The 18,057-nt window shown below is 38.5% G+C and overlaps 1 protein-coding gene across 4 annotated transcripts in view; it reads left to right on the top strand.

Annotated features, from left to right (window-relative positions):
• OCRL (OCRL inositol polyphosphate-5-phosphatase) overlaps positions 1-18,057 on the top strand; it is a 70,186-nt gene that overhangs the window by 38,181 nt on the left and 13,948 nt on the right. For all 4 annotated transcript variants that reach the window (XM_073227848.1, XM_073227846.1, XM_073227845.1 and 1 more), the window contains exons 8-17: positions 553-654; positions 1,188-1,302; positions 2,409-2,525; positions 2,630-2,817; positions 5,072-5,183; positions 6,864-6,973; positions 11,678-11,813; positions 15,840-15,950; positions 16,613-16,778; positions 17,040-17,275. In XM_073227848.1, the coding sequence (XP_073083949.1) occupies positions 553-654; positions 1,188-1,302; positions 2,409-2,525; positions 2,630-2,817; positions 5,072-5,183; positions 6,864-6,973; positions 11,678-11,813; positions 15,840-15,950; positions 16,613-16,778; positions 17,040-17,275 (1,393 nt within the window). The remainder of the gene's footprint in view (positions 1-552; positions 655-1,187; positions 1,303-2,408; positions 2,526-2,629; positions 2,818-5,071; positions 5,184-6,863; positions 6,974-11,677; positions 11,814-15,839; positions 15,951-16,612; positions 16,779-17,039; positions 17,276-18,057) is intronic.

Below are 18,057 nucleotides of genomic sequence, written 5' to 3'. Positions count from 1 at the left end.
ATCCCTATATAAAACCTCCATTTCCTTCTATTCTCCATGATGCATATTTTTTGTATGTAAACAGTTAAGGCAGACATGAATTTTCCCTTCTGCTTTCTCCTTTAATGCTTTAACAGAATTTCCTACACAGATGTCCTTGTAATCCTTTAGAAAGTGAGTTTTGGATTCAACGACAGCTCCTTATGGAACATTTATCCTTATTACATGTACTTACAGCCTAAAGATAACCTCTTTACCATTCAAAAGCCCTCTCTTCAAGTATGAGTTTGGATGGAGTTTAATTGAAAGGAAATGTGGTAGAGCAATTAACTTTGTGTTATTTAAATAAAGACTTTGTTCTTTCCTGTAGTTCACCTAATGTAAAATTTAGAATAAGCCCACAGCCTTTGTGTTCTACATGTAAGAGGTTTTTCTTATGTGTGTAGCAAAATATTTTGAGAAATTTTGTTGGCTTACTGTGAACACAGCGTTGTAGAGAAATGATGAGAGAACTTCCACTGGTGTTCATACTTGACCTTTGTTTACAAATTATTTTTTTGTATTATGTATTAGATTTTTTGTTGGAACTTGGAACGTGAATGGCCAGTCTCCAGATAGTGGGTTAGAACCTTGGCTGAACTGTGATTCAAATCCTCCTGATATCTACTGCATTGGGTAAGGAATACATCTGGAATTTCCTTCCTTTTGGCTGTATGTTTGGTGTTAGTTTACATGACATTTTGCACTCCTTTTAAAAAAAACTATTTGGTAAAAACCTACTGTAGATAATGTGAGTATTATCTTGCAGGTCAGATCTGTGAGATCAAAAGGGAACAGTATGTAAAAATGGTGTAAGGGAGCATCTAGTCCTCTTGAAACCCATAGAAAACTATATTCTTTATAGAAACCGAGACTTGAGGTCAGTTCTAACAGTGACTATACTTAGGATATATAAGCAAAGCTCTACTGTTATCCCTTGTAGAAGTTTTTTGGGTTTATATTTTGCACAGTTTGTGCATATTCTTATGGGGAATCTTTTGAAAAGAAAGCTACTTGTCCTTACTGATACTGGTCAGCAGAGCAGTTCTATAAAAAAAAGGAATTCTCTCCCATTCCATTTTTTCACCTAATGTCTCAGAAAATGGACATGAGGCAATCAGAGATAAGTTTGGGATATTTATAGATATCACATCCTCTTGTTCTCTCAGATTCCAAGAGCTGGACTTGAGCACAGAAGCATTTTTCTACTTTGAATCTGTGAAGGAACAAGAGTGGTCTGTGGCTGTGGAGAAGAGTTTGCATGCCAAAGCCAAGTATAAGAAAGTAAGCCACATTTAATTATTTTTTTTTAGTATACAACTGAATAAAACTCACTAGAAGTTACTCTGTTATCTATAACTTGTTCCAAAAGAATGGTTTAATTGAATTCTTCCTTACTTATAATACTGGAATAAGGTAAATTAATCCTTTATACCTATTTCCTAGAAAACAAATTTCCCTGAGCTTTCTGATTAGGTACCTTTTAGGAGAAAGAATTTTATTGTTCTCATAATAATAATTAACTCAAAATAATTACATATGTAAGGTAACTAATTTGTGCAATATGAGTTTAAGATTGAAATTGCTCACTGACGTGGTCACAACTAGAGTTTTACAGAAAAGCGGTTTGAAGCATGTGGATGCATAGGGTATGCTTTGGAATCAGAGCAAGAATAGAAGTGTTGTAGAATTTAAATAAGTTCTAAACTTGGTTGTAAGTCAAGAAGAGGGTTGACTTGAGTAAGGTAGGCCTATTTGTTGGTCTTTAGAAGACGCATGGTAGAGGCTAACAGAAGAGTTATTTTAATTAAGGGCTATCATTCTAAGCCCTTTAAAAGGAGTCATCTAATTTTTGTCTACATTTTCTAACAGCTGATATAGGTAATGAAACTCCGGGAGGTATTATCCCTCTCATATATGTCCCTGAATAATACATTTCAGAAAATTTCTAGCTCTAGTTCATAGACTTAAAAGAACCAAAGTAAAAAGATTGCTATTTTATACATTTTAATTTCTTAGCAAATTAGAAATCAGAAACTAGGAAAGAGAGGCAAAAAAAAAACAAGCTGGGACAGAAGGTTTATCTTTTATTATTTGAATTTTTCATGCTGCCTCCTCCTGATAGGCTAAAAAGTGAACAAAATAATGGATCTAGAACTGAGTATGTCCATTGTCCCTGAAGACTTTGAACTCCTACTGGTCAGAACCAGATTAGAGGTTCCCCAGAGAAATTTGGTTTCCTCTTTATGGGGTCCACTGGGAAATGTGAACATTTGGATTCAAATTTAGGTATCATATGTCTTTTTGGTGGAAAATTAGTTGTGGGAAGTTAGTTGTGTGGCAAAGAGTACTATTAACGTGAGCCTTTTCTAACTCCTTGGAACTCATAGGTTCAGCTGGTCCGCCTTGTTGGGATGATGCTCCTGATATTTGCCAGAAAGGATCAGAGGCAATATATCCATGATATTGCCATAGAAACAGTTGGAACTGGCATCATGGGGAAAATGGTAAGTTGCTTTGGAAATCAGCATGATGATTATTTATGTCTGTGTGAAGTTCAATTGCTAGTTGTATCTTTACACTAACTGTAAATAATCACTCTTGCTAACAGGGAAACAAAGGTGGGGTAGCTGTGAGATTTGTATTTCACAACACTACCTTTTGCATTGTTAATTCCCACCTGGCTGCCCATGTGGAGGACTTTGAGAGAAGGAATCAAGATTATAAGGACATCTGTGCACGAATGAGTTTTGTGGTCCCAAATCAGACCCTCCCGCAGCTGAACATCATGAAACATGAGTGAGTGGTTAAGTCTCCTTTAGCCTTTGAATAGTGAGACTGAGAAGAACTTAAACGTGGTAAGAAACTATAGAACAGTGAAGAGTGATGGAGTACCATGTAGGGGTTGGAATCACAAAGAATAGTTTTTGAGGAATGCAGATTCATTGTGGGAGAGAAATTAGATTTGCTATCAGAGGAAAGGTTAGTTGTATTAGTGGGCATGTAAGAGTAATGCTGGAAGGGTCTGTCAGTTGCAGTTTTTATTTTTTATTTTTTTATCAAATAGAAATGTTCCCTGTAAATGTAATAAAAGATAAAGTAAAACTAAAAATTCCTCCTTATCCTCTGTTCTCCCTAGTCAGCCCCTCCCTCCAAAGGAAACCATCATTAACAGTTAGTTCAGTGTGTATCCTTCTAGAACTGTGCTGTCCAGTGTGGCAGCCAGTAGCCATAGGGGCTATTGGACGTTTGGAATTAGCTAGTCCAACTTGAGATGTGCTGTAGGCATAAACCATACACTGGATTTCAGAGACTTAGGGAAAAAATGTAAGATATCTCAGTTTTTTAATATGTTGATCATATGTTGAAATGATAATACTTTGGATATATTGAGTTAAATGAAATTTAGTGTTAAAGTTATTTTCATTGTTTTTTACTTTTTAAATGCAGCTACTTAGAAAATTTAAAATTCTATCTGTGACATGCATTGTTTCTTGTGAATAGTGCTATTCAAGACTTTACATGCATACAAACACACACTCATTGTATAGGGCGATATTATCCTATTTATTGTGGATCTCTTTCCAAGCCAATGTATATACATTCGCACACATTATTCTTTTTAGTAGTTGTGAATCATTAAGAATGGGGCAGTAGGGATTTAAATACACCAATGGATCAATAGGATAGATAATCAGAGAAAGGTTAGTGAAGAATGGACTTAATAAAAATAGAAGCAGAAGTCAGTTGAGGGATGGATTGGGTGGTAGAAAATGATCAGTTGTTAAGAAATTAATACTGGTAATTGAAATTCTTAGAGGGATGTGATTCGGAATAAATGGCTTGAGATTGGAATTAGTAGGAAAACAAAAGATAATTTAGGGGTGTTAGAATCAGTAGACAGTAGGGTAATTGAGGAAAGAGGAGGAAAGGGTAGCAATATTGGCCTGTTTCCATATTGTGTCAACAATTAGGATCATAGGGAATTCTGCTCCATGGTATAGTAAAGTCAAGGCCTTGTTATGAGTGGTCATAAAGTTGCCGTGAAATTCCTTAAATTTATTCCCCTAGGATTCCAGAAATTTCATGTTGCATTTAAGACTGACAAAGAGACCCATTCGGGACTTGAGATAGCTCATAGGCAAATCCATTTTGGCGTGGTAATTTCAGGGCCTTCTGTGCGAGGCTTTCAGCACATCTAGGGGCCTGTTACTGTGATGGGAGCCTGAGGACCCCCTGGCATACCAGTCTCCTTCCTGCCTGGGACATGGACTGCAGACCTGGGGCAGAGGTAGACAGATTGGCTACAGCAGAGAGCTGTGGACCTACTTTTGCTAGCGGACCCTGCCCTGGGAGAGCTGTCATTCTGACCACGCAGACCTCTATAGAGCCTGCAGAACATCAGGGGTCAGAGAGGCAGAAAACATTCAGACTCTTCCCCTAGAGACCTGGCAAGCAGCCAGGCAAAATTTGGAAGCTAGTCCAGCAGATAAACCACGTGCCGTGCTTCTCTCAGGCAGTTAACTCCTTGGCTTCTGAATCCCATACATACACTGTGTTTCTTCTTTGTTATTCATGCATAGAATGCCTAACATCCCACCTGTTCTGTAATCCTTAGTCCCTCAGGTGTTGGTAGTTCTTGCCCCCAAAAGCTAGTTACAGCTTAAACCCCTTGTCAGATAGTAATAAATGGATCCTTATCAATAATCTACCTATTTTTCTTCTCTCTGTTCTTCTCTGATGGATTTTTTTTTGAGAGGGCATCTCTCATATTTATTGATCATATGGTTTTTAACAACAATAAAATTCTGTATAGGGGATTCAGTGCACAATCATTAATCAACCCCAAGCCTAATTCTCGACAATCTCCAATCTTCTGAAGGATAACGAACAAGTTTTTACATGGTGAACAAGTTCTTACATAGTGAATAAGTTCTTACATGGTGAACAGTGCAAGGGCAGTCATCACAGAAACTTTCGGTTTTGATCACGCACTCTGATGGATTTTTATGCTAATTTTCCTACTTATATCCATATATTTATTGATCCTCAGTGTTGTCATCTGGTTGGGAGATTTGAACTATAGACTTTGCATGCCTGATGCCAATGAAGTGAAGACTCTTATTAACAAGAATGACCTTCAGAGACTCTTGAAATTTGACCAGGTAAGTAAGTACATTTTCATTTTATAGGTACTTTCCTAGCTGATAGAATTGTTAGGTTTATGAGAAAGATTTGTGGGTGGTGTGTCTTATTCTAGGAATAGGTCTCATTATCTTGAGAAAGCAGTGTGCCTGGTGATACAGTGAATACACACTTCGTAGTGCTTTTAAAAAATTTTTTTATGAAGATGGTATTTTATTTGGTTTGAAAGAGCAAGAAAATAGCCACTTCAATAAAATTTTAGGCTGTGATGGAGGAACACTATTTCATTACACTATTGCATTTAAAATAAGCATTTTAGTGGAGAATATAGTCAGTGATGCTGTAACATCTACGCTGACAGATAGTAACCACACTAGTGAGGGTGAGGATTTAATAATATGGGTAAACTGTTAAACCACTGTGTTGTGTATTTGAAACCAGCATAAGATTGTGTATCAATGATACTTTAATAAAAAATACAATAAAATAAGCATGCTAAAAATGTAAAATGGATCTATGAATTTTTTTGGTGGAGTCTTGTTTTTGTAGTGCTCTTAAGTGCTTACATGGGAGGGGAGGAGATAACATTAGTGAGAAAGAGCAAATATCAAGAAGAGGCTTCAGAGATTTGTATAAATGAGTTGGAGAATGGGTGGGGTTAATTGGAGAACACTTCCTGGAGGAAGTGGGCCTTCAGCTATGTTAATGTGGTTTGGCAGATGGGACAGTGAGAACTGCTCCGTGATTACTTGGCAGGCTCAGCAACAGCTTGGAGGTAAAAGAGGAGGCCCTGTGAGGAGATTGGGAAGCACAGTAGAGAAGTTTATCTGGAATAAGAGCACAGACTGTGGTCTAACGGGACCTGATTGAGAAGTAGAGGCTAGCTGGTTTATAGATGTTAAAACCTGTGGGAAAAGCATTGATTTGATAACATTTATATAAAATTTGATATTCAGGAACTTAGTTTCTGCAAATTCGCCTCAGAACCTTGTACATGACTTGAATTTTCACTTGAGCTTATGGATCCTGGCTGCTAAAAGTAAATGCTTCTTATCAAGGGAAGAAAACATTTCAACTTGATTTGAATGTCTTTAAATCCTTATGTGAGCCTTTTGACCTTCATATATAGTCAAAATTCAAGTGTTTTGCAGTAGAATGTTTTTTTGTCTTTTCTTGGCTGTGTCTTCCATTGAGGTTGGCTGGCTAGTTTCTTTGCATTTCTTCCCTCTGTCTCTCCTCCAAACAGGGTACAGTGGAATGAATTCTGAGTCTTATGTAATTCTGGTAAAATACTTGAGTGAGGATAACCTTTAGAATGAACTGTTAACTATCCACTGAATTTGGCTTTTGAAATTATCCATTCAACATTTGTGCGTGGGGGTTTTTTTAGTTAATTAAAATTGTACTAGATGGTTCCTGTCCAACTTCAGGGAACTTATAATTGTTCAGATTTCTTTTTTCATTTTATCCATGCACTATTAACAATAAAAAATTAGTGACGTGCTCATTGTGAGCATCTTATCTGTGGGTGAGTATAGATGCTATGGAAATGGCAAGATTTAATTTATAAGGCACAGAAATTTTATTTATATACTTTAACAGTTGCAAAAGGCTATAGAGCTACTTAGAAATGGCTGATCAACCTGATTATCATTTATATTAAGATGGTGTTACCCTGCTTGTGTGATGCTTCTTTCTAGCTAAATATCCAGCGCACACAGAAAAAAGCTTTTGCTGACTTCGTCGAAGGGGAAATCAAGTTTATCCCCACTTATAAGTATGACTCTAAAACAGACCGATGGGATTCCAGGTAAAGTAACAAGAACCTCCTCGTGGACTAGGTTCAGGCCTGATCTGATTTCTGTCTCTCCTTATTGGTGAAGGTCTAGGAATTTTTTAGGTCATGCCAGAAACAGATATAAAAACCTACTGGTTCAGTGCTGTTATAGAAGAGTTTTTAATTCGTGTACTCAAAAGTGAGCATATCATAAGAAAGTATTATGTCTATGTCAGGGCCATTGAAGTGTTGTGGGCTGCTCGCAGTGCCTTATTTCTGTCTCCTCAGCCAACTTGCTTAGATTTTTATCTTCCTGATCTCACCCCATTTCTTTATTGCTGTGTTCTGATTGTTTTTTCCAAACTGTTTCTCAACTGTTTAACTCAGGACACCAAAAGGTGAAAATCAAAGGTGTGAATGGTTCTTCCAGTACAGTGGTTCTCAATCCTGAGTACTTGTTAGAATCCCTTGGGCTTTATTCCTTTGTGGTCTGAGAAGTTGGTTGGTAGAATTTCAGTCTTTTTGAATTTACTGAGGCTCTTTTTGTGGCCTAGTATGTGGTCTATTCTGGAGAATGTTCCATGTGCACTTGAGAAGAGTGTGTATCCTGCTGCTTTTGGGTGTAGAGTTCTATAGATGTCTCTTAGGTCCATCTGTTCTAGTGTGTTTGTTCAGTGCCTCTGTGTCCTTACTTATTTTCTGTCTGGTTGATCTGTCCTTTCGAGTGAGTGGTGTGTTGAAGTCTCCTAAAATGAATGCATTGCAGTCTATTTCCCCCTTTAGTTCTGTTAGTATTTGTTTCACATATGCTGGTGCTCCTGTATTGGGTGCATATATATTTATAATGGTTATATCCTCTTGTTGGACTGACCCTTTTATCATTATGTAATATCCTTCTTTATCTCTTGTTACTTTCTTTGTTTTGAAGTCTATTTTGTCTGATACTAGTACTGCAACACCTGCTTTTTTCTCCCTATTGTTTGCATGAAATATCTTTTTCCATCCCTTGACTTTTAGTCTGTGCATGTCTTCGGGTTTGTGGTAAGTCTTTTGTAAGCAGCATATAAATGGGTCTTGCTTTTTAATCCATTCTATTACTCTGTCTTTTTCTTTTTTTTTTGAGAGGGCATCTCTCATATTTATTCATCAAATGGTTGTTAACAGCAATAAAATTCTGTATAGGTGAGTCAATGCTCAATGCACAATCATTAATCCACCCCCAGCCTAATTCTCGTCAGTCTCCAATCTTCTGAAGCATAACGAACAAGTTCTTACATGGTGAACAAATTCTTACATAGTGAATAAGTTCTTACATGGTGAACAGTACAAGGGCAGTCATCACAGAAACTTTCGGTTTTGATTATGCATTATGAACTATAAACAATCAGGTCAAATATGAATATTCATTTGATTTTTATACTTGATTTATATGTGGATCCCACATTTCTCCCTTTATTATTATTATTATTTTTATTTTTAATAAAATGCTGAAGTGGTAGGTAGATGTAAGATAAAGGTAGAAAACATAGTTTAGTGTTGTAAGAGAGCAAATGTAGATGATCAGGTGTGTGCCTGTAGATTATGTGTCAATCCAAGCTAGACAAGGGTACTCTGTGTCTTTTGAGTGGTGCATTCAGTCCATTTACATTTAGGGTGATTATTGAAAGATATGTACTTATTGCCATTGCAGGCTTTAGATTCGGGGTTACCAAAGGTTCAAGGTTAGCTTCTTTACTATATTACCGTCTAACTTAACTCGCTTATTGAGCTATTATAAACACAGTCTGATGATTCTTTATTTCTCTCCCTTCTTATTCCTCCTGCTCCATTCTTTATATGTTAGGTGCTTTATTTTGTGCTCTTTTGTGTTTCCTTGGCTGCTTTTGTGGGTAGTTGATTTTATTTTTTGCTTTTTGTTAGTATTTGGTTGGTCTCCTTTCTTTGGTGTGATTTCATTTTCTCTGGTGACATCTATTTAGCCTTAGGAGTGTTTTCATCTAGAGCAGTCCCTCTAAAATACCCTGTAGAGGTGGTTTGTGGGAGGCAAATTCCCTCAACTTTTGGTTGTCTGGGAATTGTTTAATCCCTCCTTCATATTTAAATGATAATCCTGCTGGATACAGTATTCTTGGTTCAAAGCCCTTCTGTTTCATTGCATTAAATATATCGTGCCATTCTCTTCTGGCCTGTAAGGTTTCTGCTGAGAAGTCTGATGATAGCCTGATGGGTTTTCCTTTGTAGGTGACCTTCTTTCTCTCTCTGGCTGCCTTTAATACTCTGTCCTTATCCTTGATCTTTGCCATTTTAATTATTATGTGTCTTGGTGTTGTCCTCCTTGGGTCCCTTGTGTTGGGAGTTCTGTGTGCTTCCGTGGTCTGAGAGGCTATTTCCTCTCCCAGTTTGGGGAAGTTTTCAGCAATTATTTCTTCAAAGACACTTTCTATCCCTTTTTCTCTCTCTTCTTCTTCTGGTACCCCTATAATGTGGATATTGTTCCTTTTGGATTGGTCACACAGTTCTCTTAATATTGTTTCATTCCTGGAGATCCTTTTATCTCTCTCTGCCTCAGCTTCTCTGTGTTCCTGTTCTCTGATTTCTATTCCATTAATGGCCTCTTGCACCTCGTCCATTCTGCTTTTAAATCCTTCCAGAGATTGTTTTATTTCTGTATTCTCCCTCCCAACTTTATCTGTTAGCTCTTGTATTTTTCTCTGCAGCTCCATCAGTATGGTTATGACCTTTATTTTGAATTCTTTTTCAGGAAAATTAGTTAGTTAAATCTATCTCCCCAGGTTCCCTCTCAGGGGATGTCTGTGTGATTCTGGTCTGGATCAAATTCTTCTACCTTTTCATGGCGATAGAGGTAGTCGTTAGCAGTTGGCGCGTGTGTTAGCTGGGAGAGCAAAGTCCCTTTCCACTTGCTCGTCGCCTTCCTCTCCTGCAAGTCCCTAGCAGCTTGTGCTGGGCAGCTGCACGCTGAGGAGGTCTCTGAGTCTGGCCTGGGTGGCTGCGGGGGAAGCTCTGCATGGCTGCCGTGGGCGTGGCCAGTCTCAGGCTGCTGCTCTGTTATGGCGGGGCTGCTCTGTTATGGGCGGGGGGCTCTTTATTGCCGTGAAGGGCCTCAGAGCTGCGCTGCCACCCAGGGGCTTAGGGCACCCGGAGTTCCCCAGGATTCCCAGCTGCTGGGCTGAGTGTGCTGGGTTACTTCTGTCCAGCTGTGAGGCTCCTGTCCCTTTAAGACTTTCAAAAAGCACTCACTTTTCTTTTGTCCCAGGGGCACCGGCTGTGGAAACCCGCTCGCAGGTTTTACTGTTCTGTTTCTCTAGTATCCAGTGCACCATGCACTGTGTGTCTGTGCTCCCAGTGTGGATGACTAGGGCTGGGTATTTAGCAGTCCTGGGCTCCCACTCCCTCCCTGCTCCCGACTCCTCTCCTCCCTCCGGGGAGCTGGGGTGGGGGGCACGCTCTGGTCCCACCAGGCCGCGGCTTGTATCTTACCCCCTTCATGAGGCACTGGGTTCTCGCAGGTGTAGATGTAGGCTGGCTGTTGTACTGTTTCTTCTGGTCTCTCTTTTAGGAATAGTTGTATTTGTTGTATTTTCAAAAATATATATGGTTTTGGGAGGAGATTTCCGCTGCTTTACTCACACTGCCATCTTGGCTCCTCCCTCCCTCTCAGGGGCTTTAAACAGTACCAGTGCCTGGGCCCAACTTCTGCAACTGCCAGAAAAAGCTGAGAACCACTGTCTAGGTGACCTTTCGATTTTCTGATTACCTCCAGTAAAGTGACTCTGTCAATATTTTCCTGGTAACTTTGTCTTCTACCTCCTATCTGTTTGTTTCCTATGGTTTCCTAGCTGTCTGAGTCCAGAAGCTCGAAAGAGAATCCATGGGCATATTTAGCTTCTTTAGACTCTGACAACAGAGAGCACTAGAGTGGGGTGGGGACGAGTCAGTATCCTTGTGCTCCGAGGGAGCTGGTCAGCAAGTGAAAAGTGACACTGACAGATCTTGTACACTTTGCCTTATTTCTTCACTCATCTGACTTGAGAGTCAACTTAAATGCTACTGATGAGAACTTATTTGTGTCACCTTCTGAATCAGGTTTATAAGGTGTTGCTTATTTTAATAAATAAATAGGCTTTTCCCCTACCCTTGGTATTCTATGGGCTGTTACACATTCAGACTTGCATGCTTAGCTGTTAGTTCATCTCTGTTAGAAGAAGCTAGGGTTGTCCATAAAAGTCCATGTTTAAAGGAGAAATCTCTACTATTACCCATCTCCAGAGATTAAGCCTAGCCTAGGAATATAGGATTGTATTTTTAGATTTTATTAGTTGTCTATCTCTTGTGAAATGTCATTGTAGCTCACAGAGCAAGGAAGGAGTGTTCTTGGCCTTCTGAGGATATTTTAAGAAGGTGCTATTACATTTTCCCCTGGGGCAGTGTTCTTGAAGATATAATCCTAATCTTAGGAGTACTGTTTATCCACTCATTAAAGAACTATTCATTGCTCACCTACTTTGCACCAGATACTGTGTTAGCACCTGGGAATTCAGTGGCAAACAAGCAGACACAGTCCCCCACAGAGCTTGCAATATAGTAGGGAAGATAATACTTGGATTGCTAGGGAAGGGGAAGCATATAACAAGAGCCTAATGCAGGTCTCAACCTGTGTGGTAGGTATTACATTCTTGTGTGGTATGTTCTGTTTATAATTTCCTTCTTTATTTGTAGTGGGAAATGTCGGGTTCCAGCTTGGTGTGACCGGATTCTTTGGAGAGGAACAAATATTAATCAGCTTCATTATCGGAGTCACATGGAACTGAAAACCAGTGACCACAAACCAGTTAGTGCCCTCTTCCATATTGGGGTAAACATTTGTTTGTTCATTTGTTTTTATATGAAATATCTATTTTCAGAGCACTATTGAGACTTAGAACAGATCAGTAATTCACTAAGTCATAAATGCTTTCATAACCAAATAATCATTTGCAGCATTGAGTAGTGCCCTCACCCCTCCTAATGTGCATATGCCTCTTAACACTCCAGACCTTTTAGTGACACAGATGTTTCTGATGCTGCATAATGGCTGGGTAGCAGCAACCTTAGCTTCCTAAAGTCGTAAAGAGTTAGGAGCTAGGTTTTAAAGTATGAGTAACTTTCATCAGATAGTAAGGAGGGGAAGCACTGGGTGAGAGGTTCCTGGCAGAGGGATGGGGACAGCAGGAACAAAGGCATAGACTGGTTAGAATACAACCAAATCTGTGTATTACCTAAAGAGGCATGTGGTTAGCCCTACTATAGTGAAATCTTCTGTCCAAGAACACAGGTTTAAATTTTTTTTCTAACTCTACTGTATCCTTGGCTGGATTAATGGCCAGTTACTTAATTTTTTGTCTCCGTTCTGAGTAATGGTTTTGTTTTCACATTGTATTTCCTGTGTGTTAATCAGCGTGCATATTTTATCTTGGGATCTCATTGACTTAATTTATTATAGCTAGTACATTTAGATTATTTCTTGTGGATTTTCCAGACCTGTGGTCATATAATCTGTAAGAATATACATATATATAGCACAGTGCTTTATAGGATAGACTTTATATCTAGACTGCTTAGATTTGCATCCCAGCTCAGCACTTTCTAACTGTAACCATGGAAAATTTATGTAATGTCCCTGTATCTCAGTTTCGTCCTCTATAAAATGGGGATGACAGTGGTATCTACTAACGAGGACTGATGAGGTAACACATGAGGAAAGCATAGTAGGGTAGATTTCTTTCTTCTTTGTATATGTTGATTTGTTGGGCTTCAGAGATAGGTTATCACCAACCAGTCTTATTCTACTTCTTCCTTAAAAGAGAGTGACTTTGGGGCATTCCCCTTATGTACACAGTTAGTTCTTGGTCTTAGATTCTAAATTTTATCAAGGCAATCATGATTTAATTTTTGTCTATTTAGAAATTTTAGAATAATAATATAATAATAAATGCTCCTCAAATAGCAGCTAGTAAGTGTCATGGACTGTGCTAGGCAATTTACAGGTCTCTCTCTAACTCCTTACAACAGTGCTGTGAGTTAAGTAATCCTCAGTTAACAGATGAGTAAATGGAGAACCAATGAATTTAAATAACTTCTTTAAGAGCATTCAGGTAGAAGGAGAGAAGAGATTCAAATCTTAAGTCTGTTCAATTCCCAAGCCTATAGATGCTTTTTCCATAATGCCTCTATAGTTTCAAAGAACTTAATGACTAGCTATACTTTCAGATACTACTTTTAGCCCACCTGCTTCCTACTTTGTACTTGTGGGCTGCCCCATTTTCTTTGAGTTCTCTTAACCCATTTTTATGTCTTTCCTTAAACATTAACCTTTTTGGTTTAGTCAGCTAAGCTTGGCTTTTATTGTCTTTCTTTTCAGAACCTTAGAATATTTGTAATACTCCATACATACTCATCTTGGCAGAATGTGTTTAAACTTCCCATGCTTCCTGTGTACTTTTGTGTCTCTTTAATAAAGGTCTACCTTTGAAGTTTTTAATACTTGTTAAATTACACAGGAATTCAAAAGTGCTTTCTCTTTAAAATAAAAAAAATGTAAGCAAAATTTACAGGTAAGGCTGAAGTTTTTCACTCCCTGTTCTATCCACCACTCCCATCTCTGCCCCAAACCCCCAACTCCCCAGCCAGGTCAACTGCCCTTTTGAATTTGTATCTTTCTGGACAAGCACTATCTAGTAGGTCTCTCTGTGGTGATGGAAATGTTCTAGGTCTGTCCTGCCCAGTACAGTAGCTACTAGCAGCAGGCAGCCATTGATCACTTGAAGTGTAATTAGTGTGACTGAGAGAGCTGAATTTTCAATTTAATTTAATTTGTAATAATTTAAATTTGAATATCCCTGTGTAGCTACTGGATATTATATTGGACAACACAGTTCTAAACCTTTGCATGTGCTTTTCTTTTTACCCATATACAATATAGTACTGTTTTGTATATTGGTGCATATATATCATAAATGGCCTCATGCTATATGTGTTCCTCTGCAGCTTGCTTTTTTTTTTAAGTCAGTGATGTGTCTTAGAGAGCTGTCCATGTTATTACATAAAATTCTAGCTCATTCTTAATTCCCAATTTTGTTGGTAATTTTCATTTCTAAAATGGATGGACCAGGTGGTAACATTCTATGGTGTTCTTCCCCTTCATTATCCTTGATGTGCCATTAAGGGCTGTGATCATGATAACCCACTAAGAAAAGCTTTGATTTTACTGAGTAACCACACCACATTTTTGGACTCTTGGATATGCTATGATTAGAGGCTTTCAAAACCACATTATATTTTTTTACCACACTTGGCATCAGTGACTATTAACAAAGGGACCAAGTGCTTAGTGCCCAATTAGTTTCAGAAGACTTGCTGTGTGGGCTGGCCGAGATTAAGCTGAGATAGGAGTTCCCACCCCTGCACTTGGTAATGGGATCTGTCAGACTTTGGTGGATGTAAGAATTGCTTAGTTAGCTTTAAAAATTGCCAGTATATGGAACCCACATCTGTAGATTGTGATCAGTAGGTTGAGACATCTGCGATTTTAAGACCTACTTGAACTGCTCCTGTTCCATGCCTGGTATTTTGGAAAGGGTCTTAACACTAGAGGCCCAGATATCACCTCTGATATTAACTGTGGCAGTAAGCAACTTTGGGCTTTTGTATCCTGATATTCTCAACTATTAGAAGAAGAAGAATCCTTGCTTTGGTAGCCTAACAGATAGCTGTGAAAATAAGATGACATGTAAAACCATTTTTGAAATAAAAAGTTGCAAAATATTGAAAAAGTATTAAAAAATTATTAAATTAATTTGAACCTAACACTATAGTATGGACCCTGGTAACACTAGTGATTGCTTGTTCCTCAGTTCTCTAAGCCTTATGGTTTAGATATATAAAAACCTTTCCAGTCTTTGAGATATTTGCCTCAACTTGATGTTCTTGTTTTCCCCATTTGCTTGACAACCTGTACTGCATACATCAATCATCTTTTTTTTTACACTGAACTTAGTGAAGTTTTCTATTCTAAAAAGAAACTGGGAGCTCGATAACTTAAAATGCTATGTTATTTACATTCATTTTTGGCATTGATTTATATAAAGTTTTAATAGTAAAAACATACAACTCTATCAGGAAGCTGAAAGTGCTATGTCAGATGGGAGATGTTTTTGATCTGTTAGTCAAGATGATTTATTTGTTGTCATGCTTTTACTCTAGGACATTTTGTATTGGCTATTTTCTAAAATGGCTATAGGTTCCATTTACTAACTTACTTTTATCATTATATAATCTGAACATTGATATTATGATTCTTGGCATTGTGCACAGCAAGTAATAAAGTTAAATGCTTTAATCGTTTTTTCTACAGTAGGTTTGTTTTGTCACTGTCATTTTGTACAATGCAGGAAATCACTTTTTACCACAATTGTCCCATTTTTCCCCAGTACGAAATAACAATGGAACAAGAAAGTATTCTTCCCAAATATTTATTATTGCCAAGCTTCTTATCATGGAGGTTCAACTTCCAGGAAGTTAACCAATAAACCTTACTTTTACATTAAAGTATGTGATTCTGTAATGCTTAGTTCAATTTGTTTTTCCTTTAGTGACCTTTTAAAAAATGTTAGACTCTTGAGTTATATAAATTTGAGAATACCTAAGACTAACATAAGGATATGTTTTCTTTGAAGTGAAAGTTGTGGGTGGAGCAAGATATCAGAAAGTGTTTGAGGGTGTTGTTTGCACCTCAGTTTATTTTACATGATTGCTGTAATGACCAGTTTTAAATTGTTAGGTAATCTCAAAGGAAGATGAGCTAGGAGCATGTAAGGCTGAAAATAGGGTTTGTTTCTTTCAGGTGAAGGTTGTGGATGAACGGAGGTATAGGAAAGTGTTCGAAGATATTGTACGCATCATGGACAGAATGGAAAATGACTTCCTTCCTTCCTTAGAACTCAGCAGGAGGGAGGTGAGCAAAAATACACACCTACCCATCTCTTGCCCACTGTGGTTAACATAAGGGAAACCATGCTCCTTAGAAAAGGCAACACAACAAAGTGGTAAAGACTGTGTGTGCTGAAGGCAAACTGCCTCCATTCCAATCCTAGCACAGCCATTGAGTAGATGTATGACCACAGGTGAGTGTCTTACGCTCTCAGAGTAAAGGTAAAGTTAATTGGTTAACCTTTTCTGCATAAAGGGGTGGTCATGAGGATTACATGACTTAATACACACGAAGCTCTTAAAATTGCCTGGTACAGAGTAAGCCCTCAGATATTAGCTGCTCTTATTTGATAATTCACAGTTGTTGGTTAATTCTTATCTCAGGAGCCAGGACTTGGTCACAGGATTAATTATTCTGACCCAAGGTTGGGTTATCCTCTTAGGATCCCAGGAACAATCAGAATAGCCTTGAGAAGTAGCAAGAGCTGCCTAATTCCTCCTCTTCCAGCATGAGTATTATATGTGAGAGGAGAGGGTATACAGCTCGCTCAGTTGGTGAATGCATATGGCAGTTGCACACCTGATTAATAATGACCTTACTCTTCATTCATATTCTTGATGGAATAATCCAACTGACTTACTTCCCCTACTAGTGATGCATGTTTGTGTCTGTCTGTTATTCCCCAGTTTGTGTTTGAGAATGTGAAGTTTCGGCAACTACAGAAGGAGAAGTTCCAGATCAGCAACAATGGACAGGTTCCCTGCCATTTTTCTTTCATCCCTAAACTTAATGACACCCAGTACTGCAAGCCATGGCTTCGGGCTGAACCTTTTGAGGGCTACTTGGAGCCAAGTGAGTTTCCCTTTACCACTGTCTCTGCCTGCAGCGTACATCTCCTCTTGACTCCCATCCTCTCCCTTTGTTTAACTTCCTATTTTCTAACCACACGTCTCTTACCTGCACTGTCATTATGTTGGGAATACCTTTTTTGTCTGTACAATTTCTTCTTCATTTGATGATATTTTTAGAGGACACTTCTACTGTTGGTTCTTATCTCCTTTTTGCTTTTCCAATGGAAGTTTCTGTTACCATGTGTTACCTCTTACATTTCAGATGAGACAGTGGATATTTCCCTTGATGTGTATGTCAACAAAGACTCTGTGACCATTCTGAACTCAGGGGAGGATAAGATTGAAGATATTCTTGTCCTTCACTTGGATCGAGGCAAAGATTACTTCTTGACCATCAGTGGAAATTACCTCCCAAGTTGTTTTGGTACATCCTTAGAGGCTTTGTGCAGAATGAAAAGACCAATCCGAGAAGTTCCTGTTACCAAGCTTATAGACTTGGTAAGAAACATCCTATGTCATGAGCCTCCTTTAGATACAATTTTCGCAATACTTAAGTGATGTCCCCATTATGTCTGTTTTTTCTTTTGTCAGCAAGGGGGACTCTCAAATGATATGAATAAGAGTAAGAATGTCACTTTACTCTAGCACTGCTTTCACTAGATTAAGCCTAACAGGAAACAGGAGAGGGTAGTCTGTAATTGGCTCTTGTTGGGACTTTAATAATACTAACTTCACTGAATTAGATTAAAGCTCCCATCTCAAAGATATAATGCTCATTGTTATGCTCTTCATATTTTCAAGGCACTTTTTTATAAATTAACATGTATGTGAAGTACAGTAAGTGGGGGAGGCAGTATTATCCTCATTAAACATGAGGAAACTGAGGCATAGAGACAATAACTTGCCCACAGTGGAGTAAGTTAGTGACTACTCCATCACCAGATTGTCTGACTGCCACTCCAGTACTCCTCACTATATCCTCATACCTGATCCAAGTTAAACTTGGCTGTTTGTTGAAGCCAGGCCTCCAACTCAATCTCAGAGTACCTGCCTCAGAACCCCCAGGAGTCCTTAGACAAGATTAGGTTCCTTCCCGTGCTCACCTCTGGCAATGGAATCAGAATCTCAGGGTTGGGGACCTAGGAATCTGCAATTGTATCAGCATCCCCAATGGTTATAATGTGCACTGAAGTTAGATGCATGTTGAATGTGATTCTCTTAAGAAAGAAAAGGAGTAAGATTTCCCTTCTCTGACACCATGTCTTATATCAGTGTCTTTA

The sequence above is a fragment of the Manis javanica genome, chromosome X (genome assembly GCF_040802235.1).
Source record: "Manis javanica isolate MJ-LG chromosome X, MJ_LKY, whole genome shotgun sequence".
NCBI lineage: Eukaryota > Metazoa > Chordata > Mammalia > Pholidota > Manidae > Manis > Manis javanica.
This window is presented reverse-complemented; position numbering and strand designations above follow the sequence as displayed.